Here is a 27,618-nt window from a genome sequence, read left to right as displayed (position 1 = left end):
ATGTTAAGAAATATTTTTTGCCAATATTTTTTGGCACATAAAATAATTTTTGGAGCTTTAAATTATAATAGTTCAACAACTGAATGTATTGAACTGAATGTTTTTAGCTCCTTTTCTGCCATTTTAATGGTCTTGGGACCATTGCTGTCTATGGAGGATGAGGGAGTTCTCGGATTTAATCTAAAATATCTTAATTTGTGTTCTATAGACTAATAAATCAGGGGTCATAATGGTGATTAGGGTGATAAGGGTGAGTAATAATTATTTATAGAATTTTAAATATTTGGGTAAACTAACCATTTAACAGTTATACTTTTATAATAAAAAAACATGGCAAACTACAGGCAAAACTAATTAAATTTGGCTTCTTCTGAGGTCGTATGAAGGGAAATGTTGGGTCTGTGAATGAAACCGAACTGTTAACTCACAGACATTTTTGGTTCATAACACCTCAATGTTCTGTTAGAAATCACAGATATGAATTTTATTTGTCCTGTCTGTTTTTTTGACCGTCAATTTACCAGTAGACATTGACTTGCATGTTATGAATAACCAAGCAAAAAATGTTATTGTTGGCCTGACGATGAGTAAGTTAGTACTAAATTACATTTTCTGTTTTTGTTTGTCTAAAGTATTGAACATACTATTTACATCAGGGGTGGCCAAACTCAGTCCTGGAGGGCTGGTGTCCTGCAAAGTTTAGTTCCAAGTCCAAATAGACAAACCTGAAGCAGCTAATCAAACTCTTTGTAGGTATACTAGAAACTTCCAGGCAGCTACAGTATGTTGTAGGAAGTTGGAGCGAAACTATGCAGGATACCGGCCCCCGGGTTTGAGTTTGGGCAGCCCTGACGTACATAGTATATTCAATACTTTAGCAATACTATAGTCAATAGTACATTTAGTAAATAATACTAACCCACCCAATACTGCATATTCTGTCATAATTTACTCTTTGTTTCACTTTGAGTTTTTTTTTTATGTAAAATGTTGGAAACCTGTAACCATTGACTTCTGTGATATTTGTATCGTTCCCACTATGGAAGTTAATGGTTACAGGTTTATACCATTTTTCAAAAATAACTTCTTTTGTGTTTAACAGAAAAAACTGTTGTTTTGGAACCACTTGAGAGTCAGTAAATACTGAGTAAATTAAAATTTTTAGGTGAACTGTCCCTTTAAGTCAATCCGTAAAATTGACAGTTTGAAATTTGTGTGTACTAAAGAAACATCCCCAGTGGAAAATGTATCAGTTCTACTTTTGTATTTCTCCAAACTTTCATGTGGTTTTAGGTGAACTTGTTAATGGTGTCACCACTGATTTGTACCTTATAATGTGTATTTGCACCTAATGAGGTGAACAAACCCCATATAAAGTTTACAGGAGATGTGAAGGATTCACACCTGTTGTGAAAGATGTAGAAACAATAGCGCTAGTTTCTAATCCTCTGGCAGCTTGCAGTCTCACAGTATATTCGGTGGTCTCCGCCAGCCCCTCGAGACGAATCCATGTGTCTTCCGCATCTAAGATCAGCTCCTAAAACACCACCAAACACAGATAAAATCCGCAGGGATAACTACATTAGCTTTTGCTCAAACACCAAAACTAAACAATAAAACCACTCTGTGGCAGAAAGCGGTTTTGTGAAAACATGCCTGATGGAGTACAAAGAAAAGCAGCTCTTAGCATTGTGGGAAAGAAAGATATTGCTCATAAACAAGCAGAAAACAGATCACAATCACTTTAGGAACTGCCTGACAAATTGTTGTGATCCCAAGTTGCTTACTGTTGGGTGCTTTTCATACAATACTGCATTTCCTCCCAGTGTTTTTCTGCCATATGATTGGCAGGTCTAAAACCCATGATGGGGGAGGAAGAGTCTTATCAGGCTCTGGTGCTGCTGGGAAGAGATGGCGTTTCTATTTTGGTCTTTGACACATGACACTTCACTTCCTTTCGTTTTTTTATTTTAAAAAATTCACTTTTATCAAACTAATCTGCCACACATTTATACTCAGATCTTATACTAAGAGGACTCAGAAGGGACTTGGATCGATGGTTCCAAATGTGACAGCCTTGAGCAGCATGAAATAAGAAAGATTTGATTCAATATTCATCCTTTTTTAATCAGAGTCACACATGAAATGGGAATTATGCAACATAAAGGTTGCTTAGTATGCAGAGGACATTTAACATGTAATTGTATTAGTGGAGCTGCAGTCAATAGCTTACAGTACAGTATGTTCTCCATTCTTTCACAGAACAGGGTTAAGGCCACACATTGTGAATGTAGATGCCGCATTATTATTTTCAGCACAGTAAGCCTTGGAAAAACTCCCAAATTGTGTGTTATTATCAAAACTCTCAGCATTAGGATGCCGACCATGCTTAAATGGATAGAGCAAGCTTTTATGTCTAAGATGCACCAGCAGGGTTTAATTTCATCTGTGCACCACTGACACCCACTGGACGAATACAAACACTAAAAACAGCAGGCTACTAGGTCAGAGCGTTCATTTCGTGCATTGATTGTGTGTGTGTGTGTGTGTGTGTGTGTGTGTGTGTGTGTCGGTGTAACAACATAAATCCAGAAATTAGAATCCATAACCTCTTGTATTTCCAAGAAATCCATCGATGCATTTTTTCCATTAGGGTGTTAAATAGATGTTCAAAACAGATTATAGGAGAGCGATCATGCATTTAATGTAATTATTAGAAGAAAAAAAAAGATACTGTATCTATCATTTCAGAAAAAAACTGATTCAGGACCATCTTTAATGGCTATAATGTGTCTGAAATGACTTTGTTAAATGATTAATAATTATTAATGAGCAACATTAGACAATTTAATTAAACCAGGCTTTTCTGACAGATTTAATTGTTCCTTTACATGGCTGAACTGTGTGGGATGTCGTTTACGCTAGACTGTAACGTTTTTTCAGGAATGCAATGAAGAAAGAAATGTGAAAATCAATTAAAATTCTAAAGATTTTTTTGTTTAGTATAAATGTTTAACACTTTTGTGCTGTATGCATTGTTGAGTGTTGAATCCATATAAAGCTTACCTTTCGACTGCCATCCGCTGCTTTGTAGGTCAGCATGTAGTTGTCGATGTCTGCGATGGGCGGCTGCCAGGATATGAGGGCACTTCGATGGTTAATCTCACTAGCTGTCAGGTTCTGGGGAGCATCCATGGCTGTTTAAACAAGGAGCAAAGTGTCAAATCAAATGTGCAGGAGCTTCAATATACAGACCAAACACATTGGTTTTACAGTAAGTCCCAACAGCTGGTTTGGCAGCAAACACACAGGCTTTAATTTCCTTCTGATTTGATTTGTATTGAACACAACTTTTGTTTACAATTAGTGCTGGGCAATGATTTATCCTGATTATTCACATTCAAAGAATCTCTATTTACATAAAATATGTGTGTACCGTTTTATTTACAGTAAAGATTAACCGTTATTTACAGTTATCTAGTAATAGTTATGTAATGTATTTATGTTTGAATGTCACAAATACAGTACCAATGTTTTTGAAAGAAGTCTTGTCTCAACAAGGCTGCATTTATTTGATCAAATAAAATAAAATAGGCTAAATAAAATACATTTTATAGACTCTTTATAAGCCTCTTATACTCATCAAAGCTGCATTTATTTGATCAAAATATAGTAAAAACACTAATGCTTTATATTACTGTATGTAATACTGTAAACGGTAGAAAGTTGATCATCACCTTTCATCAAAGTTGTCCTAAACCATTCAACAACACCCACTCTTGTCTTAGGACAATTTTGAAAACTACTGGCTACTGTTTAGTCAGTTGTTTAAAAAAATCTAAACACTGTTAACCTATATAAAAATTAATCAAATGTATATATACACAGACACTACATGAATTCCAGAAAACAGGGTATCCGCTGGGTCTTAAAGTCTTAAATCTCAAAAACTAAATTTTATTTCTTAAAAAGTTTGAAACTGCTAACTTTTTAATTACTTTCCTTAAAGCAACATTTGCATAAAAGTTCTCCATTTACTTACTGCTGAGAATACTGACCTGACCTATACTTTATTATTAAATTATTTTTATTGTAGACCTAAGTAATTGACAACAATGTTTTGTTCTATGCTTGGTAAGGGTTTTAGGGATTGTGAATGGATATTGACATGAAAATTAATAAAAACAATATTCAAACAAATTATTATTATTGTAATATTAAATGTACTAAATATTCATCATTTTTGATGGGGTTAGTGAACACATTTTCTAAGTAGGATATTTGAAAAAAAAAAATAAAAATCCTTAGGATTTAGCCTTGTTTCAGTCTAAAATTTTATTCATAATGGTCTTAAAATGTCATAAAAAGTATTACATTTAACTTGGTGAAACCTGCAGAAAACCAGAGAAAAGTTGGTATGTTATTTTTAAATGCATTTCAACTTTTATTTATTTAACAAAAGTCCAAAGAAAATATTTAGTTTGCTTACAGTGAGCAAATTATTTGTAATCTGGAAATATAATGCATTTTTTTTTGATGCCTTCAACACACTCCAAATAAAGTTGAGACAGAGGCTAATTATTAGTGAAAAGATCATAGAATTTCTAAAGCAGTCCACAATAAGCAGGTGAATTGGTGATATACAGTATGAGGCCTTCATGGTTGGTTATAAAATGAGCAAGTACAGCAGGGTCACGGTTCATTAATTTGTGCCAAACAAATTTAAAACATGTTTATCAAAGCCACCAATCACCAATCACCACCAATGTTTCACCAACTACCACATTTAATATTGATGTGTTTGAGGAAAAACATTGAGGAAATTCAGAGTAATCTCAATCTGTATGGAGCCAGGCAGGAACCTTATGCTGAATATGCTCCAACTTTGAGCCACATGAGCTTAGGAGAACTTCAGCAATAAAACACTGCAACTGAATATAGTATACTGCTGCATCAAGAAATGACACTTGACTTATTGTTCATGGTGAAAGATGTACATCAGTTGTGTACAGTAGCAATGCTTCTGGTTCTCCAGGCCAGAGCTGATCTCAGATCACAAAGAACACAGTGGAGATGCGTTGTGGACTCAGAAGAGTCCATATGTCCGCTTGTTTCTGGGAAAAACAGACATTGAGATTCTAGTCTCAATGTTCAGACAGACCATCCAGAATTTCATGAGCGACAGATGCAAAAGCAAACATCTGTCATGATTCAGGGAACAGCAGTGCAATCGGCAATATGAAGGTATATTGGAAGAATACAGAGTGATATACCACCATCAAGAGACATCTTTCATGGAAAGGTTATGGTTATTAGATCAAGTCTTATTCTGCATGTAATACAACAGTATGGTTTTGTAAACACAAACCAATGTATTTCCTTATTACATAAAAGCTTAAGCAGAAACCCACCCCACCAGGAGGTCATGACACATACCTAAGCCCAGAGTTACCACGTTAATGATCGATGATCTTTTAATAGCTATTTCTATATTCTAGACTGTTGTTGTGTGAGTGTTCATGTTCTTATTCACAGGTAGACTGCTATGTCTGTGCCAAATAGTGTTTATTGATGATTTATTGGTGATTTATCTTCGTAGTAAAGCCCTTAGAAGTATTGCTTAATTGCTCAACATTCAAACAACATCAAACAAGTGTTTGATATGCTATGTGGTTTAGCGAACAACTGTATGCAATTTATTTTTGTACTTGTAACACATGTTGAGATTATAAAATCTATAAACCACTTCTCTCTGAAAAACTGCTCACCAAGCACATGTAAGTCACAAACAAAGGGCCATAAAACAAGGCTAGAAGGCAACATCCCATTGGCTAACTCAACCCCTGAGTTTATGACATCAGCAAACCTTACTTAAGGAACCGGACAACAAGTTCTCGCTCTCTCACCTCTAAGCTCTCGCTCTTTTGTTGCTTCTTGACGTTCTTCAACTCTTCAAAATGTAAACCATGCAGGCTTTATAGGCCTCACCCATGCTGATGCCGGTCTTTCTACTCTTCAGAGACTTTCAAGTCTCTATTCTGGACAATTTCAACTCATACCTTTACTGGAACGCTGATTAGCCAATCAAAATGGAGAAAGATCATCAAGCAACTTTTCAAGAAGCTTCCAGGCCAGCACACACACGCTGTGTAAGCCACAGACAAAAGATACAATGGAGTTTGATTTAGTTATCAAATATGCTAATTTATCATGTTCTTTGTTAAAACTAAGTGATTTAGTTTTCTTTGATGATTGGTCTTAGGTTATTGATGTTGAATTTTGCAACTTACTCACTCTCTCCTCATGTGCCTTTAGGCCCTGCTCTATTGTCTCACCCTCTCTCTCTTATATATATGCATACTTGTAAATATATGTGTTGTCTATGCCTTTTTGTTACCATTATTAAATGTTTGAGCCCATGTGGATTGCTTGCTTTTTACACACAGAACAAGTTACTTGAACTCAAAGATAAAGCAACAGGTTGTACTAATTCATTAATGTAGTAAGATTAATTATTCTTCCAGGCCAGGAAATTAATTGATTTTTTAATTACTAGACAAATAAATTGTAGGCTCCAACAGACGAGCTGTTCAATTTAATGTAATTTTAGTTCGGGTACCATTAACAATAAAGTCAACCCAAATATTCATAATTAAACAATGACTTGTTATTAATTATTAATAATTTCATTAGCTTAATTCGCTACAAGTCTCTCTCATATTTGAGCAAAATTTTACAGTTTTCTTACTAGCGACATTTATTTTGTCTGTGGTGTATTCCAAACTAATAATGTCCAGAAGGTAAAGTTTCCAAGAAAAATCAACAGAAGTAGATGGATCCGAGCATTTTTTCAGGATCTGGTCACTTTCTTTGTACTTAAGACAATTTAAAAAAGTTTAAGAAAACCAGCAAATTGCATAATGTTGACTGTATTGCATTTATTTAAAAAAAAAAAATTTTTTTTTTCATAGAATTCAGGTTGTAATTTGTCAAGTGAAGGTCAACCAAGCGTCTCCTATGTATTTATTTATTTTTTCTCTCAACAGATTCAGAAATAATAACCAATGACGCCAAATTTTACATCGCTGTCATTCCAAGCAAAAGCTACTGAGATAAGTGGGAATATTTTCTACAGGTATTTCAGACCTGCTGGGTTAAACTGTCACGCTACACTAACAGGGCACGTTACAAATGACCATCCCCCACCTGACATTCAGCAGATTTTTTTTTCTTTATCAGATGTTTTGTTTGTGTATCAGTGTGTAAGACTGGTGCTGTGTCAGCACAGCCGCAGGAGGCATGTAAAACTGCTCACTAGCCTGAGGACAAAATAAATCACATGCATGCTCGTATTGTGTAGTGTGTGTTTCAGGCGCACTGACAGATCCACTTCAGAGTGAAGACAATTAGTGTGTGTTCACCGGCATCCTGTCTCTCAACATGATCTCTTATCAGTCAACATGCCACTCTGTTTCCAGCAGAGTATAGCAAACACACACACACTTGCATATAAAAATAGTGATGCTTTTTTTGTTGCAAGTCTTCAAAAGCCATCATTCGCTGTATTGTATGTGTGCATTTTTTTTCAGTAGCCTAAAAAGTACAGCTTTCCTTCTTCGATCCCCCTTCTTATTCTCTGAATCTAAAAGTATAAAATATCCTAGACATGAAATATTTTGTTGCAGATGCAGGCAAAACATTTTAATGACAGAAAAAACAAAATGATCATAGAGCTACTGAGGCATAGAAAGTCATGTCAGAAAATGTAGCAGCATATTCACTCTGGTTTGACATATCTACAGCAGATAAGTAGTCCTCTATAAAATAATGTTGACCTGTTTTGTTTGAGCTGTTTTGTGTGTTTTTTCTTAGTCGTATGTATTGTATATATTATAGTTTAAGACAACCACTATTTTTAACGCCCTTGTCAGCAGGGGGATCGCTATTGAAATTCTATTTTTCCATTCAGTTATGGAAAATATCACTCAAAATACCAGAATAACGTACATAATATCATTCATTCATTCATTTTCCTTCAGCTTAGTCCCTTTTTCATCAGGGGTCACCACAGCGGAATGAACCACCAACTTATCTAGCATATGTTTTACACAGCGGATGCCCTTTCAGCTGCATACCAGTACTGGGAAACTTCCATACACACTCATTCACACACACACATACACTACGACCAATTTAGTTTATTCAATTCACCTATAGCGCATGTCTTTGAACTGTGGGGGAAGCTGGAGCACCCAGAGGAAACCCACCCAGAAATGCCAACTTACCCAGCCAGGACTTGAATCATCGACCTTCTTGCTGTGAGGTGACAGTGCTAACCACTGAGCCAACGTGTCGCTCCTATGTATACAATAATTGCATAAAGATGTAAGACTTTTCAAAAATAGTAATTCCATTTTGAATAAATTCTTTCAATAAATTACCAAAAATTCACAGGAAAGTGAGTGAGTGAGTTATGCAAAATACGATGGGACCAACTGGGTCACCTTTACAGGTCTGCCCTGCACCAACTGTGGGCTAGTGGCAATCTCCCCCTCCTTTCCTCCTCCTGCACCAGTTAGGGATACATTATATATGAGGGTTGGTGGTTACAGCTGGTCATCAGATGGGCACCCCCCTTTCCTGGATCTACTACTGCTGATCACCACCAAACTCTATGATGTGGTTTGTCTTCTAACAGGTTGGCTCTTTCACTGAATCTCCCTTTGCATCTAAATCCAGCGAGATGTTGCCTCTTCAGTGACCTTGCCTTCCAAATGTTTTCTGGCTATTCCTTCAATTCCCAGCAGTCCAAGGGTTCTCCAAAGTGACTGCCCCGTAAATCACCTACAACCAACCTCTACTGGTTAATTCCAGGCCCTCCATCCATTCTCCTGGCTCTCAAGAATGAGACCTTGATAATTCTTGAGTTTGCCTTCATGGGGCTCCTCCATCCCCATGTCCCAAGGTATTGTTAGTTCTATAAGCTGTTTGGTGAGAGGACAATATCTGGTCTGAGGCCAGTGTGTTTTATTTCCTATGGGAATTTACTTGTAAAATTTGTAAAATGTTACGGATGAATGAGAATAATTTTTAATGATTTTTGTTTAATATATTTTTTAAACACTTTAAACACTCGTAAAATACGAATGTGTTTTTATTGCATATTTTATCAGTCAAACGGGTCCTGATTTGAAAAAAAAAAATCAAATGGACCATGGTGGAGGTCCTTTTTTTAAAGCAGAAATGGAGGCAAAACAGATCCGAGATAAAACTTAAAAAGGGAGAATTAAAAACAAAACAAAAGGAAGGAATGAAAAGTGTTTTAGCAAAGTGGTTAACAAGGATCAATCAAGTGCAGGGTATGTAATATGCAATGGCTGTGAAGCGCTATATATAACGTTATATGAAAGCCACAAGACCAGTATCTCAAATATGAAACATCATGTGAGTGCTAAATCGAAGGCCAGTCAGGTTAAAGTCAGACAAGCACTTGAAGTCAAGTGCTATTTTGGGGATTCCACCTAGATTTTGCCTACACAAATTCAAAAGCTTCCCAAATCCACATGCAGAGGTGTAAATGATAAAGTTTGGTATCATGTTAAAAAAAAAAGAATTTTCATGAAACATTGTTGAAAGTGATTAGAAGAATTGTATATGTTGTCTGTGTTATAATAAACCTCTACAAAAAAAGAGGCGCTTCTTTTTTTTGTAAACTCAGATTTGAAAGTGTACCTTTTAGGTTCTGTGTGGTCTAGGTTGCAGTAATTAATTTAGGTGGTTCCTGCATATGTCAGAAATCATAGGGAAAAAAAATGTCTCTATTATAATCTATGCAAAAGTTATTCTATTGCAACTGATGAGAGAACGGAACCACTTATGGGGGTATTGGGCCAGTACGGACCTTTAAAATTTAAAGAATGTGGAAGTAAATGACGTTGTAAACCTGGTACTAGGTAAGCAGAGTTTTTAAGTACTTACATTGATCAGGACAGCAAAAAAAATGCCACTGAAAGGCCCAAAAAGGCCTGTTAAGGCCCAATCCCAATTCTACCCCTTAGCCCTTCCCCTTACCCCGACCCCTTCTTTTGTACGCTCCCGCCAAGTGGTAGGGGGGTCCCAATTCTCTTTAGCATGAAGGCGTAGGGCTAAGGGCAAGGGGTAGATACCTCTTCGAACAAAGATTTTTCAGGACCACAATCGAAACCAAGGGGTAAGAAAATTTCCCAGAATACACCAGTCACAGCTGCACCCGGAAGTCAGGAGATCCACAAATTAGTATTTTTAATATTATCCAAGTCTAGTTTTCATGTGTTTACATAAATGAATATAGCCACTGTGTAAATGCACAGTATAGTTACGGTCTTATTGCCACATTAGATTGTTATGATAACATAATATATGCCTTCAGTGATTTCCTGAAGATAAATACCAAAAAACAAAGCAGATATGCACACAAGCTTCTCTCTCTCTGCTTCTCCACGGTTGCGTTTTAATCTTGATAATTGCACTTTGTTAGTTTGTCTGCTTACTCAAGGGGAAGGAGTAGGGGTGCAAAAATAGAATTGGGATTGTGCCTAAGTCTAGTCTCATGGATGCATGTGTGGGGGGAGATATGGGATCGGGTGGGGATATGTATATCAGATAAAATTATGTGCGAGCGAGTGGCTAGTGGATGATTAGTATGAAGCCACAGATTCTGTTGACATTTCAGCTGATCTGTGCCTCTCTAGTATACAGAGCTACTTTTGAATTGTCCAAAATTTGTCCAAATTCTATGAAATTCCACATTTTACATTTAATTCAATTTGTGCGATTGGATTCTCTGATTTCATCAATATCTTCCATATTGCAGAAGTCACTGGGTTCTATATTACAATATTTTGGATCAAACATATTATATATTGATGAACTAAAAAGACATATTTCCAAATAACTTTAGATGATCCTCAGTCAAACATCCATCTCTTGAATTCCCATTACTTTAAATTGAGTAAGCAGACAAACTAACAAAGTGCAACTATCAAGATTAAAACGCAACCGTGGAGAAACAGAGAGAGAAAAGCTCGTGTGCATATCTGACGAGCACATTCATATTCCTGTCCTCACCTTAATCTCTTTAACGATGAAGTTAGAACTGTAATCTAAATCAAAATGACAGACAGCACTAATCCTGAAACGGGCACAAAATTTGTTAGTTGTTTTCATCTTAATTATCCTCTTAAGCTCCCATAAGCCTCCTCATAAATGCCAAAATGATGCATCTATGACACTTTACCTCCCTCAGGGTGGAGCTGGCAGACTCTTAAACAGCACAGGATGGGAATATTAGCAAAGTGTGTTCAGGCAAAGAAACGTCACTTTTATGGGAGCATAGCAGGATCTAAATCCAGTGTTATTAGAGCAGAACTGTTCCCGAATTAAATTGTCATTAAGTAGAAAAAAAAAAAGAAGTTTGAAGGCAAATGAACGCAACAAACATCATGAAGCGATTATGTGTCAAGATTCTGCACGTCACTGAGCTGGCACTGAGGTTGCAAGGCCAATGGCCTGTGACACTTTTATGTGCAAATTAATTTCCTCTAAACAATCCAAACTAATGAAGTATTCTGGGAGGGCCGTTTGATTAAAGTTGAGGTCTAATGCGCTTGAAAGCAGCCCGTCGCTCCATCCTCCCGCTAATAGATGAGCTGGACGTTTCAGTGCAAAATGAAGCGACGGAAAAGAAAACAGCGCTTGTTCTAGTTCAGTCTTCTGTGTGGGAAAGACACTCCACGGACAGCCTAAATTTGAGGAAAGATGGCTAGTGATGCTGATCTCTTCTCTGTTCTCACATGGGAATTGGAGCTTTGCTGACTTTAGCGTTTTGTTATACAAACTACAAAAATAAAGTCATGGCCTTGTTTCCGCTTCACATGAACACTGGCTCTGCTAAACTAGAAGAGAATGATGGTATGATTAGAGAAGTGCTTTATATTGCAGCTGTCTATTTTTGTAGATTTTGTGCTCAAACGTTTGCATACGCTTAAAATGTTGGTAATATATGTGACATTTTTTAGGGAAATAATTAAGCAGATAAAATACATTTCTTTTAGTTGACAGTAACACTGAGTATTTTGTAGCATTTTTTTTCACAATGTAGGTTATAACAGAAAGGAACAATTAGATAAAAAAAAAAACATGACAACAAAGAAAAAAAAAGATCATTGCATACTTCCACAGTAAATAGTACGCTAAAAACACTATGCAAGCCGAGTTGTATGTCCGAATTCATAGAATTTGAAAATCAGTACGCGAGAAGTACCCGGCTTACTACTTCCGGCGAGATTCTGAAGTGTGCATCCCATGCACGCTATGCTATCCCATGATGCCCTGCAAGAGAATTCATGAATTGGAGTGAAGCGATGCACCTCACCCGGGTAGGTCACGTGATGATGACAAAATGGCAGATGTAGTGCGTCCGAGTTCTATTCTTATGCCGCCTTTCCACTGCACAAGAAGTTTGGACACGACTGTCGGAATATGCCCCCTAGTGGCAGTTGCGTAGAATTTTCAGTGTTGTCGTGCACCATAGGAGAGAAGCTGATTCTCGTGGTGTCCGAAATAAAGTGCAAAAAGATCCATTATTCTCCGTACGTTCACCATGATTGAATGGTGATTGACTAGAAACTCGGAGCGCGAAAAAATTTAGATGGAATGTGGAGGCAACATTAAAATTTTTTATTTTTTTAAAATATTACTCATTTATGAATATAAATGTTTTTTTTTTTATATATAGACCTCTTTCTTATTCAAAAAATAACGAAAAAAGTCCTATTTCTCATCTCGTGCGCACGGACCTGCTTGGGCAACACTGAAATACATCACATCCGGTTGGCCGGTCGCATGCGGTCTAGATGCAGGAGTTAAAATATTTCAAAACAAAACAACAGGCTGCCACTGGTAAGGAAAAACCAACCGCTAGTAAAAAAAAAAAAAGCAGAGACACGCAGATTTGCTCACTAAATATGCTGTTAAAAACGAACGATCCACGCTGACCTATCATCATGCTTAAAACAAAGTATTTGAATTATTAAAGTGACAATCGGGTGGGGATCAGATAAAATTATATGTGCAGGCGAGTGGTGAGTGGATGATTAGTGTGAAGCCGCGGATTCGGGTGACATTTGATTCTCTGATTTCATCAATATCTTCCATATTGCAAAAGTCACTGGGTTCTATATTACAATATTTTGGATAAACTAATTCTATGCAACTGTCACTAGGGGGCATATTCCGGCAGTCGTGCCCAAATGTCTTGTGCAGTGGAAAGGCGGCTTAAGAATGGAACTCGGACGCACTACATCTGCCATTTTTTCATCATCACATGACCTACCCGGGTGAGGTGCATTGCTTTACTCAAATTCATGAATTCTTTTTCAGGGCTAATGGGATAGCATATCGTACATCTGATGCACACATCAGAATCTTGCCGGAAGTAGTAAGTCATCTGGGTACTTCTCTTGTACAGATTTTCAAATTCTATGAATACGGACATACTACTCGCTTCGCATACTGTTTTTAGCGTACTATTTAGTGTGGAAGTATGCAATGATTTTTTTTCTTTGTTGTCATGTTTTTTTTAATATAAAGTGCAGAAAGAGACTTTGTTCTCCGTGCGTTTACCATGATTGAATGGATGAATGAATGAATATTAGAAACTCATAGACCTCAAAAAATTTTGGATGGAATGTGGAGGCAACATAAAAAAATCATATATTTTTTAAATCATTTATGAATAGAAATGTTTTTTTTAATATAGATTTTTTTCTTATTCAAAAAATTTTTTTGCCGATTTTTTTTTTCACCATCGGGAGGTGGTATAATTCTTGTAGGAGAATTCTGCTTTCACAATTCAAAATAAATTAAATAAAAAAACTCAAGCATCAGTGCCAAAAAGCTCCGCTCCTTCTGCTATGTGGGCAAAGCAGTGGCCGTTGAGTGCATGAAATGTTCCACACTTCTTTTTTAATGGTTGAATAAATGCATCATCCGTGTAATAAAGCACTACTTACACTATTTATACTACAAAATGGCGTAAAATATTGCATAAGTACGCGATTTGGGATGCGAACTTCTTTTGCAAACTGAACATCCTTATTTCAAATGTTTACACGTGTGCAAATGCAGAGAGAAAGTGACACATCTACCGCTTTCCACTTTACATTTAACAGCTCCATAAACAACAGTAGATAACTGTTTTTGCTACTTGGCATGTGGCTGTTTGTCACAAAAAGATGGCAACTTTGTTTGTTGAACATGGTTTATTCCAGTGTCATGTTTTGACTGTAAACAAAATGGCACTTACTGTGTTGTCATTTTGTTGTCTTGTTGTATGCGGTAGTGATGATTCTCTGTAACCAATAGCTTTCAGATGCAAGTCTTGCTTCACTTTTTTGGTTATGTACTGTTTTGCTAGGAACCCTTGGGAAAGGGTGTCAAAAAAGTGGTATTGTTTGCTATTTTAATACCTTTGACAGTGGAAACAGAAATAAATGTGTATTGTCCTGTACTGTACCAAACCGTACCGCTCAGCGAAAACAGGTCAATATAAAGTGGCTTTTTTAATTACCATTTTTGCCAAATTTTTTTGCTTTGGCATGGTTATTTATGTCTGGTTATGCAGATGTTTAAGCACAACTGTAAGAAAATGTGTGGTTTTACCAAATGTCTTCACCACAGGTTAAATATCAGCTCTCATGAGACACTGGTTGTCCAGTCAAACCAGAGTACTAGAATGGTGTATAACAAGCTGTTGGTAATACTGAAATCAGACTAGCAACTTGCACTTCCACTAAACTATTATTTCTCAATCTCAGCACATTTTGGATGTCTGATTCAGCTCATCGGCTCATTAGTGCAGTGCTACATGACCTGGAGACATTGTAAGGGTGTTTCAGGTTAGACAGACACCTAAAATGAGTGCCATCAGCAGAAGGATTAAGAAACATGACATTTAGGTAAAAAATACTAGGATTTGGTAGTTCTCCTGACACTCCATTGCAAACTACAGCTCAGCTTCTGGATTCATTAACAGAGAGGCAAATAAATGTATCAATTTTGTAATGTTAACTTCAATGGTTCCGTCTACTACACTGGCTACTAAACTATGAGCTATATCAGGGGTTTTAAAAGATTTAGATGCCACAGACCCCCAAATATGATAATTATTAGGTGAGGAACCCCCATTCTAAAATTGAAAAGACATCAGTATAGTTGCTCACAAAAGTACTGAGAAAAAAAAAATCACAATATAAATGGTTGTAATATATTAATTGAAAAATATTTAGTTATTATATTGTTAAATTAACATTTTACAGTGATGATTATAGTGTTATTATAGTTTATTTATTTACTGTGGTGGAAAATTCATTTTTTTATTACTAAAATATTGATTTAAATAAAACTTCTCTTTCTTACTAGAAACATCATATATTAAGAAACATATGCCTTCCTAAAGATGATACATAAACAAATACTACAAGAAGGGTCATTCAGAAAGTGGCCATCTGCTTTTAAACATATGCATTCAATAAGTGTAAATCCTGGCTCTAAAATCTAAAGCTCTAAAGAAAACTGGGTGTCAACTGTGACAAAGTGGGCTTTGAAGCAGGGGAAAGAAGATAAAACCTGGTGTCTGGTTAGCCTGTGTGTCGCACTCTGCAGCAACCGGTGTTCCTGCACTGCACTGTTCTTGCTTTGATTTTTTTTGTCTTGTTTCTAGTCCAAATATCTAAAAATTCTTATATCAAGAAGCATTTTCTAGGAAAGCAAAACCTATTGTCTTGTTTTCAGAAATAATATGACAATATTAAGTGAGTTAAGAAGTTTTTAGATATTTGGACTAGAAACAAAGAAAATAATTTTTTGCAGTGTGTATGACTGCCGGACCTGTTCTTTGCAAAGAATAAAATCTTTTTGGAAGACTTTGTCTCTTGATCAGTAAGAGTCTCTTTATTTGAAATTGCCAAGACATTAGTTATTTCTGAAATCAAAAGGCTTTTTAAAAATATTTATGCTTTCTATGTAAATATATTTGTTGTTAATTGTAATTGTAATTTATTTTTATTAATTGCAATTTAATTCATATATGGCAAAGCTGAATTTTCCACATCATTACTTCTGTGACACATAATCAGAAAATTATTTAAATATGCAGATTTGCTGCTCTATTATGATCAATTATTATTAGTGCTCAATAATTAATAATGGCTATTATTATCAATATAAAGTCTTTCGATAAAGTTAATGTGATCTTGATTCTTTTTTCAAAACTAAATTATAGTGCTTTTGAATTGTAATATATTTTCCCCAAAAAAATCACAGAGAAAAGAAAATTAAAAATATATATACTGAAATATTTACATATTTCGTATATTTTAAATGGTTGTATATTTTTCTTATTCCAATCTATTATTAATGTTTATTTTTGTACATTGATTATTTTATAACTATTATTATATATCATTATTTTATAACTATAATTTTAATCTAGTTTCGATTCATTACTTGCTTTCATTCAAATGTGCTTTATTTTAATTACACTTAAAATAGAACTGTATTTATATTTATATCATTAACAAAATCATTTACTTTGAGCTCTGCTTTTGTACCAGAGCTCTGCTTTCCAGACAAACCAGGTCTGTTTTTGAGAGATTTAGAGTGGTATAACAGGATCTAGAGGGCCTCGACCTCCTCAAGCCCTCCTGTAATTAGAACACACTGAACAGAGATGAAGCACTTACGTGTGACAAAGTTGGAGATGACCGTGCCGCTGGTGAGAGGACCTTTGGTGGCATAAAGGGCCACTGAGTAGGTGGTGCTGGGGATGAGCTGACTCAGCTGATACTCCTGCTTGTTACCCTCCACTAAGAAGGTGTCTGCTGTAACTGGAAACAAGAAGAGAATCAATTAGTACACAAGTTTGCTTGCAAATATTCTTTAAGACATGTTTTTTTTAAAAAAATGGATTGTTAAAGTTTATTTTACACAATATGACTGAGTGAATAATATGAGAATGTTACTGTTTGATGCATTTTACAACTTTTTTTCTTCATTTTTCTCAAAATCTTGCTTTTTGCCCTTTAAGTACTTATACAATGTAAGTACATAGATTTAAAAAAGCAATATGCTGAGAATAATTAAGAAAAAAAGTAGTAAAATAGGCACTTGTTATTTTAAAAAAATTGTAATGTTAAAGTTTACTTATAGTTAACGAGATGACTGACTAAATAATATGAGAATATTACTGTTTGATCCTTTTACAACTTTTTTGTTTTACATCTTCCCCCCTTAAGTACTTATATTGTTACCAGGGCAAAATGTGAATATTCGCCAAGTGCCTAATAGGAATAAGAATAGCCATGGAAAATTACTGAATTTATTTCTTTTCATGAACCTTCTTTAAAAATGCACCATGGACCAGATATCTAATTGTTTATGTTTCCATGAAAATAAAAGCGTTGTGGTTTATCATTTTAAAGCAAAAACAAACAAATAAAATCTTTAAAAATATAAAATTACTAAATCACCAGCCATTGGTAGTTGTAGCAAAATGTTAGTTTTACACCCCGACACAGAAACAGTTTCTTCCCTCAGGCGAGCCATCTCATGAACACTTTATAATATTAATTATGGAACAAACATCACAACTTTTTATGCACATACAGTTGAAGTCAGAATTATTAGCACCCCTTTGAATTTTTTTTCTTTTTTAAATATTTTCCAAATGATGTTTAACAGAGCAAGGAAATTTTCACAGTATGTCTGATATTTGTCAGATATTTTTTCTTCTGGAGAAAGTCTTATTTGTTGTATTTAGGCTAGAATAAAAGCAGTTTTACATTTTTAAAAGCTATTGTAAGGTCAAAATTATTACCCCCTTTAATAAGGGTGTGAACCTCCACTGGTCTCACGATGCTTTCCATGCATAATTAGATTTTTTCTTCACAACACAGGATTTTTTTTAAAAATTAAAATCTATAAATATATTAATATTTATATATTATTTGTAATACAATTTTGTCCTTTAATACAAGCAGTCAGAAATATGAACTGTACCTTTAATTTGACCTGCTAAAAGAAAACACTCTTTTTGAATGTATCAAACAAAACTCCAATACACGCACAGAAGACAGCATAAGCATTTATAGCAAATAAACTAATGTAAATATTATCCCGCTTGCTTTTTGAGCGCTGTCAAGTGAGGTCTTACACCCCTATAATTGGTCATTGTCTTCACCCGCTCATCAGAAAGGGCTGCAATTGGCTTTAGAAATGAAAGCGCTGTTCACCAATGAGTGACGTGGGAAGAACAGCTGCGGTTACAGTCTATATGACGTTTGGCCAGCGGAGAAATTAAAATGGTCGTGCCCAACTGAGTCTGGTTTCTCTCAAGGTTTTTTTTCTTCACTTCCGCCTTTAGTGAAGTTTTTTTTCCCTCTCCGCTGTCGCCACTGGCTTGCATGGTTCAGGATCTGTAGAGCCGCGCATCGTTGGATTTGCTCTTCAGTGTTTGGACTCTCAGTAGTGATTATTAAACCACACTGAACTGAGCTAAACTGAACTGAACTTAAACACTACAAACTGAACTACACTGTTCCTATTTACTGTGACCTTTTATGTGAAGCTGCTTTGACACAATCTACATTGTATAAGCGCTATACAAATAAAGGTGAATTGAATTGAATTGAATTGAATATGTGCATAATACGCAGTTATCACTGGTAATCCATAATAGAAAAAGTGAAAAAAAACTTGCACCACAGGCATGCTCGTGTCTGGATCCACAAGTATCAATTTAACAGCAAAGAGGAGAGGAAACGTTACCTCACGAACACGCCAGCGGGTCAAATGTCAAAAGTGTGTGAGAGAGAGGGACAGAGATGGATTTTTACAGCATTTCTCCCTGGTAGTGAAATAGCGGCTCGTGTGCTCTGCCTTCTTTAGTGCCAATGAAAGACTTTCCAGCAAACTCACAAGCAGTTGAACTGTGCATAATTATCTACCTTTTAAGTAGTGGAAGCATTTTATTTACTCGCCCTCGCCTAAATGACGTCAGTATGTAATAACTGGTTATGATCTATTACTGAACTAATATGGAATTGTCACTATCTGCATCGCGGTGCACGGAAGAAACAATTAATTTTGACACCCCTACCCTTTAAGCTATATATATTCTTTCGATCATCCTTATACAAATCATCCTTATACAATAACTTGCCTAATTACCCTATCCTGCCTAGTTAACCTCAATAACCTAGTTAAGCCTTTAAATGTCACTTTAAGCTGTATAGAAGTGTCTTAAAAATATCTAGTCAAATATTATTTACTTTCATCATTGCAAAGATAAAATAAATCAGTTATTAGAGATGAGTTATTAAAACCATTATGTTTAGGAATGTTGAAAAAATCTTTTCTCTGTTAAACAGAAATTGGGGGAAAAATAAACAGGGGGCTAATAATTCTGACTTCAACTGTATACACTTATTTTTTTAACAAAATACTTTACATGCTGATTTGCACATAACAGCTGCACATATAACGTTGTATATAGTAATATACCTGTACATACACTTGTGAACTTGATTATTTGCATTCAGTACTTTATTTTTAAAATATATTTATTATCTGTTTTTTGTTCTGTCTAATTCTGTTGCAGTGTTGAAGCTCTGTCACGAAAACAAATTCCTCGTATGTGTGAACATACCTGGCAATAAAGCTCTTTTTCATGTGAAATATCAATTGTTGGTGACAGAGAATGAGAAATTTTCAAACTTATAATTTATTTATTTACTAATCTATTTATTTATTAATCTCCCAACATAATGACAATTTTGGATACTAAATATAATTCTCGGATGGTTTCATGCTCTTAGAACACAATAATATACTTCACAAAATAAACAGGTCCACACAAACTATATTCATCCTCACTGTGGGTGAGATCATTTTAATAGATTCTTATTTTATTATTGACATAGATTGACTGATGATTTTGGAGGATGCTAAATAACTTGCCCATATTGGGATGCACCAACTCTGACTAGCTTCTTACAGATGCATTTGGAGAAAAAAGTACTGTATGGTAAGGCCAAGCATCGGTGATGTAAAGAAACAAAAACAAAACAAGCAATAAAAACATTTTTTCTTCCACCTATTTGAAAGTTGATAAGCCAATTTATTTTGCTAGCCTAACTACGCATGATTATATGGTTAATTGCGTTTTATTATTGCCACTTAGTGAGGCTCATTTGCATATCTGCATTGTTTTTCCTGCAGCCCACAGACCTGAAACAGCAAAGCAGATTATATTTGCCTATTTAAAAAGTTTACTTTTCATTTAAGACATTTTTAAAGCAGGTATTACGAGACATTTACGTTTATTGGTGATACATGGACGGTTGCAGTTCAGTGAGGGTAAATAAGGTTTAAATGCTTTGAGCTTGTCTACATTTGACCAAGTTTTTGTCTAGATTTGACCAGATTTTACTCATTGTGCAAGAGCTGATGTAGTTGAATGCATTTAAATAGTTACAATAGACCACATTACTGATCTAACACATGATCAATACCCATCCATATCCTTTTGCAGATCCACATTCATTTGCAAGCCACATAACATAAGTGAATTTATTCAATAGTACTCATGTATTGAATTGTGCACTTTCCCAAGAAGGAAGGAACAAAAGTGGTCACAAGAGACGCATTTGACCGCATGTTAGTACCACAGAGAAACAGTAATGTGTCTCAGCTGACCACTTGTGATTGAATCACTGAAAACACATGTTCGTACTAAGTGAAAACATGGCCTGAGTGTTTAGGGCTACTATTTCTAGCATGTGTGAAATGTGGGGTTTCCCTTGATCAGGTTTCCACATACCTTGGTTCCGGGTGACAGTGAGCACGTAGTTATCAACACTGGAAGCTGGGGGGTTCCAGCGCAGTAGAGCCCCTTGAGGTGTAACGTTCAGTGCAGTGAGCTCCGCTGGCATGTCCATAGCTGTGAGGAACAGAGGATTACAGACAGACAGTTTGAGATAAGCTCAGCCAAGGTAATTGGCAGCAGTCTCATCTTCACCCTTTTTTCTCTTCCCTGTGCAAACGATATTCGCCGCCAATTTAAAAATAGAGCACCTCGGCAGCTCGGAACTAATTTGTTGTGATTATCTGGCTGGAGAAGATCACAATTTCCTTAATTAGCCGACATCGAGGGGGAAATTAGACAGTCAAATGTGTGCAGAGCTCATTCTCAATAGCATTTCCATGAGAGTGAGTAATGACAAATGTTGTTCTTCGTAATCCTCTATCCATGCTGCGAATTTCACAGATGGCCTTTCCTTTTTTTTCAGACAGGAGAAATCTCAGTCTCCCATTTGTGGCGTATGTCCTCGTAGATGAGGTCGGTGGACTATAATCGCACGTTATCCTATCCCACATGCATTTGTGTTCTGCCAGCCTCTCTGGCAATAGCCATATCGCTTCAACAGCTGTAGAGCGCTGACCCTCCCATTAGGCACCATTGACTCTGTTCCAAGAAATTGTAGGCTCTTTCACAACCTTTCAGAGTAGCAGATCTCCGCCGCCTGACAGCAGTTCAGACGCGAAATCCCCAGATTCCACTTCACACCTTCCTCTCTTTCTGCTTTACCACGTCTTGACATGCCCCTGCGCTGACAGGCTAGGAGGAGAATATCAGTTTCGCCTTATGCAATGAACGTGAACTCGATGATCTTCACTCGGTCATTAGGCAGAGCTGTGAACCAGAACACAACCATGAACCAGATCCATCATGTTTCATCAACCCCTCTTGTCACCCTTTACGTAACAGCTGAAATGAGCTAGACTGCTTGCTATATCCTATTAATAATAAGCTGTTTCCAAAAGATGCATTTTTTAGAACAAGAGCCAGCTTGTCACTTTGCATTGTTATAGCATTGGCAAGATTGTTGTCAACATGGGCAGCTTGAGCGTATTTTTATTAGCTTTGAACAAAACTGTCAAGTTTTAAGTCGCAATGCGGAGTCTAGCTGAGCTCCGATGTATAGACAAACCTGCCTAGTTATTAAGCAAGTCAGCAGTCTTTAAGGAAAGGCCAGCATCTGTTTGTTCTATTGTACTGCATGAAATGATATGACTAATTAGTTAACTTCTGAGACTTGAGACATAGACTAATTAATTCGTTCCAGTGATATAAGGCACATCTGGGAAAAAGGAGACTTGCCTGTTGAGGCGGTAAATTAAATATCTCAATGTAAATCTAAAGAACTATTGAAGTCTTTAACATTATTATAATATGAAAGGTTCAATGGGCATTAGTTATACAGGGTCTCTTTTACTTTTGCATATGTATTTATCTGTAACACGATCTACTGACTACATTTTTTTGATTATATTATCTATTTTGATTCCATATAATATATATTTTTTATTTTTATAGGTGCAGTATGTAAGTTTGACACCCAGTGGTTGAACTAGGTATTGCACTGGTTCAAAACACATGCAAGTGCAGGTTGCTAGATTGACAACACCAACAGGAGCGAGCCTGACTATCGAGCCAAAAGTCTAATTTAAGTCATGTTAGAAATAAGTGCAACGCGATAATATTTTCATATTAAAAACAGTTTTTGTTCTTTACAAACACCTAAAATAAATATTTTAGAAATGACTTCTTTTTCTTGCAGCTAAACAACAGAAGTCTGACAATGATCAGCTCAGGTACATCTCATGTGTTTTATTTAGTGTTAAATGCTTATTATGTGAGTTTGATTGCCATTTTACATGACATTTATTGCCATACTACTGAAAGCAGCAGCAGATAGTTCACCTCAGATCTTTAAAATAAAATAAACAGTTTGAAACTGAACTTCAGAATTGTGACTCAGTGCCAGCCAACACATATCAGTGATCCAGCATGTACATTTAATGATGTTAAAGATGTTTAATATGTATTAATTAGATTACAAATCTTACCATTTTGTTAGAGTGCAGTAAGTGCACTATTCTGTGCTTCTGAATGGCATTTTTAAAATTTCTGTCGTGTTTCGTCTGGTGCAAACAGTTCAATTGCTTATCACTGTGTATCTCGTCACGTTGTGTGTTGTTGGGACATGGGTTGTAACCCGCTCATCTAAAGTTAACGTTTTTTATATTTACATTATTTGTTAGTTTATAACCTCATAGGGAACTATGAATCTGTGCCTCATTTCGGAGTTTACTACTGTCCACCAGAGGCCATATATTGGGAGCCTTTCTGACTGAATGAATCAAATGCGCTGTTCCACAAAGGCAACCCAGGGTGATGATATATAATTGGCTTAACTGGCATTGGGCAGGTTAAATGACCAAAACAAGGACAGCATTCCAGCACATAACGCACATTTATAAAGCAGAATATCTGACTTCAGCATTGCTTTTCAGATAAACAAGAATGTTCACTTATTTTTATGCTTTATAAGAATCAAAAACTTAGATGTAGCACCTTTAAAAATTATATATCTGTGATTTGCAATTATATATGCAATGACACCAAGGACAAAATTACAGCAACGACCAAGCGAGTACCATAAATTAAAGCACAAAATCGCAACATTTTGTCCATCTGACCAGTGAAAATATCTAGTCATGTTTCTACTTGCCTGTGTATGTGAGTAAGAATATTAACCTGACACCAGACTATTAATGAACGAGACACATTTGACTCATAGCACTAGCCGCCTGTCGCCGCCATGTGGTGCTGTTCAAATACAGTGGCAGGTGAGCATCCCTGCCGATCACTGATTCCATTAGTAAAATTTCATTTCACTTCAGCGAGATGGCTGGCAGCCTCCCAGAGGACGGGCGAAGCGCACAGGGTGAGAGATGGCACTCATCACATGGTAAATGATGTGCATCATTCCTCACACTGTCATCCATATTTCTATCAAATCAAAGTACTGTGACGAACGAGGCTGTGAGGAACGAAACACCAAAAGACATTTTCCTAGGATAAGTTAGAATACTGGTCTCTGCACAGGTATATTTGATCAGTGTTTCTGAGTAACTGAGCAAAGACGGAAATACCTGTGAATACGGTAGTGGTGATGACCTTGCTCTCTTGGCTTCCTCTCACTGCGTTCAGCTTGATTTCATACTCTGTTGCTGGATGGAGGCTTGTTAGGGTGTAGTTATTAATGTTGTTGTCAATCACCACACTGTCCATCCTTCCTGTGGAGCAATTACAAATAGTAATGCTGACTTATTAGTCTGATTTTTTTTTTATAGACATACAGTTGAAATCAGAATTCTAAGCCCCCCTGACCTATTAGCACCCCTGTTTATTTTTTTTCCCCAATTTCTGTTTAACAGAGAGAAGATTTTGTCAACACATTTCTAAACATAATAGTTAATAACTCATCTCTAATAACTGATTTATTTTATCTTTGCATTGATGACAGTAAATAATATTTTATTAAATATTTGTCAAGACACTTCTATACACTTTAAAGTGACATTTAAAGGCTTAACTAGGTTAATTTGGTTAACTAGGCTGGTTAGAGTAATTAGGCAAGTTATTGTATAATGTATAATGGTATGTATTGTATAATGGTGTGTTCTGTAGACTATCGATAAAAAAATAGCTTAAAGGGGCTAATAATTTTGACCTTAAAATGTTTTTTTTTATTAAAAACTGCAGAAATATGACTTTCTCTAGAAGAAAAAACATTATCAGACATACTGTGAAAATTTACTTGCTCTGTTAAACATCATTAGGGAAATATTTTTTAAAAAAGAGGAAAAAATTCAAAAGGGGGCTAGTAAATCTGACTTTAACTGTACCTTAACTACACCCTGTAGGACGTACCTTTAGATGATTGGTAAGACATTCTGTAGTAATCAAAGGGTGCGAGGGGTTGAATCCATGTTATGGTTACAGATTCTTCAGTGACGTACAGCACAGTCATGTCTCTGGGAGGATCCATTCCTGCAGCATGAGAGGAAAGTGGACATATGTGAGAAAAGTAAAGAATATTTCTTCAAGATCTACACTAATGTTTAAAAGCCTGGCTGCAAAAACGGGCTGTTAAATAATAGTCGATTAATTTTGAATTATTTAGAAATGTTGGAATCGGCTTTCGAATTTCAATGTCTCTAAATAGAGGAATCAATTCTTTACCAGGTCTATTTCTCTAGAAAATGTCTTCTTTAATAATCAATCCTATTGGTGATTTTTTTTCATGAGTCTGTTTATAACCAAAAGTTAGAAAATGAGCATTGAGAGTTAAGAACATTTGGTCACACTTTACAAGGTTTCATTAGTTAATGTATTTACTAACATGAACTAAAGCAAGAATGATAGTTATCCGTTATTTATAAATCATGGTTCAACTTTTACTAATGCCTCATTAAAATTAAAATTCATACTTACATTAGCTAATGCACAATGAGCTAACATGAAACAACAATGAACTACTGTATTTTCATTAACTAACGTTAACTAACATGAACAAACACTGTGATAAACCTGTAATGCATAAACTAACATTCACTGATACACCCTTATTTTTAAAGTTTTACCAAAAATGTATGTGTGAGCCATAATATACATACAGGTAGCTGTACCATTTTTAACATTGATAATAATAATAAATGTTTCTTGGGCACTAAATACACATAATAAATGATTTATGAGGGATCATGTGAAACTGGTGACTGGAGTAATGAATAATTAAATAAATAAATAAATAAATAAATAAATAAATAGATATAAAAGAAAGATTAAAAAAGAAAAAAAGCTATGTTAATAATAATACTTAAAGGGTCACGAAACACCAAAACACATTTTTTGAGACGTTGACAGTCATATATATATATATGTCCCATGTTGCTAAAAACACTATTATCACATATTTTTAGCTAACAAGTGAAAATTAGTTTTTGCGTTGTTTAGCATTGTTTTGCATTTCTTCTGTTTTAAAAAAGCTACGTCACAGCGATGAAATCATAGTGTAAATTCCAGAGTGAAGATTAGACGTGTGTACAAAGTGACGTCTTTGAGTCTTCAGCACATCAGTTCATTAATTCATGAGAAAGACTTGGTTTGAACCAATCAGTGCGCTCTATTGTGGACGAGATGCAACTTCATTAATATGCATGATATAGCTTCGAAGACACCTTTTACCTGTTCCAGTGTTCAGAGCCCCAACAAAGGTTTTGTTTCCATTTCCCCGCAATGACAGCACTGATCATGTGTAGACCCACATGTGTGGATTACAGTGGTCTGCTAACATGCAACAAAAATATGTTTATATCATGGCCTCCTAACCATCCCCATATCATAACTGGCTTCAACACTCTGTCTCCTTTCCACCAATCAACTGGTGTGTGGTGTGCGGTCTGGCGCAATATGGCTGCTGTCGAGTCATCCAGGTGGATGCTGCACACTGGTGGTGGATGAGGAGATTTCCCCCAATGTGTAACGTGCTTTGAGTGTCCAGAAAACGCTATATAAATGTGGGAATTATTATTATTATTATTAATATTATTATTATTATGTAACAAAACACTTTTATTAGACTTCATTTAGTTTAACCGTTTACATTTTAATACATGATATTGATTTCAAATTATAGTAATATTTTATATTACACAACTGATATAATAGTAATAAATTGAAAATATTGTGGCGGCTCATTCTGCTGTGGTGACCACTGATAAAGAAGTGAAATAAGCCGAAGGAAAATGAATGAATGATACTATCGTCACAACATCATCTCTATTATACTAGTGTGCCTCCTGTGCCTTAATTTCCATGGAATAGAGACTGTATTTCATTTTTTTCTTTTCTCATGTAATTTTTATCCTCTTTGTATTTTTCAGCTGTCTCCAGAGAGGAGAGGAGTTTTGAGTATGCTAGACACAAGACACTCTTCACTAGGACATTTGCATTGTTATTGTCCGCCACTGTCCAGCAGGGACACTTTCATGATTTGTTTATCTGTCCCAAAAGCTCTTAGCATCACAAAAGCAAAGGTTAGACAGCATCCGAGATCATTTAAACAGACTAACAGTGATTCTGGAGCATTCTTACAATTGGGAAGGAAATCAACTGATTTACTCCTGTCATTACTGAAGTGGCCAGTCTTTAAAAGGAGTGGAAAGCCATTCACACCTCCCCATATTCATTAGACTAATGCATTCAATTCATAAACTATGGATGGCAATTCATAAACAGGTTGTCAACCTCATTTAAATGCTTTCAGGGTAAAATATTCCTCAGTAAATGAGTTGTGATTATTCATGTATGCATATCTTAATTTATTTTCCACTCAGCAGAGCAGTCAATAAATATATTTCAGACTTTGAACAAAGGGCACCAAGAACAACTTTTCTTTCCCCAGCGGATTCCATCTGCATTTATTCGGTTTCATATTGTTGAGCATATGGTGACCTTCTTTTCACTTATGTTAATGTAAAGTAGCGCTAATGTGTGAAAATATGGTTTTCTAAATAAAGCGGGAAACACATTTCTAAGCGAACAGGCTGTAGAGAACACATTAGACAACAACAGGTGCAAATACTTCAAGTGCTCACGTACAAATCACG

At 35.8% G+C, this 27,618-nt stretch overlaps 1 protein-coding gene across 1 annotated transcript in view; it reads right to left on the bottom strand.

Annotated features, from left to right (window-relative positions):
• tnr (tenascin R (restrictin, janusin)) overlaps positions 1 to 27,618 on the bottom strand; it is a 249,180-nt gene that overhangs the window by 20,621 nt on the left and 200,941 nt on the right. Inside the window, exons 14-19 of the mRNA XM_056478025.1 lie at positions 24,878 to 24,997; positions 24,097 to 24,240; positions 20,918 to 21,037; positions 16,782 to 16,925; positions 3,067 to 3,197; positions 1,405 to 1,537 (exon numbers count right to left, since the gene is read on the bottom strand). Coding sequence (XP_056334000.1) covers positions 1,405 to 1,537; positions 3,067 to 3,197; positions 16,782 to 16,925; positions 20,918 to 21,037; positions 24,097 to 24,240; positions 24,878 to 24,997 — 792 coding nt within the window. The remainder of the gene's footprint in view (positions 1 to 1,404; positions 1,538 to 3,066; positions 3,198 to 16,781; positions 16,926 to 20,917; positions 21,038 to 24,096; positions 24,241 to 24,877; positions 24,998 to 27,618) is intronic.

Source organism: Danio aesculapii, chromosome 2, assembly GCF_903798145.1.
Source record: "Danio aesculapii chromosome 2, fDanAes4.1, whole genome shotgun sequence".
Lineage (NCBI taxonomy): Eukaryota > Metazoa > Chordata > Actinopteri > Cypriniformes > Danionidae > Danio > Danio aesculapii.
Note: the sequence above shows the minus strand (reverse complement) of the source record. Positions and strands in the feature narration are given on the sequence as shown.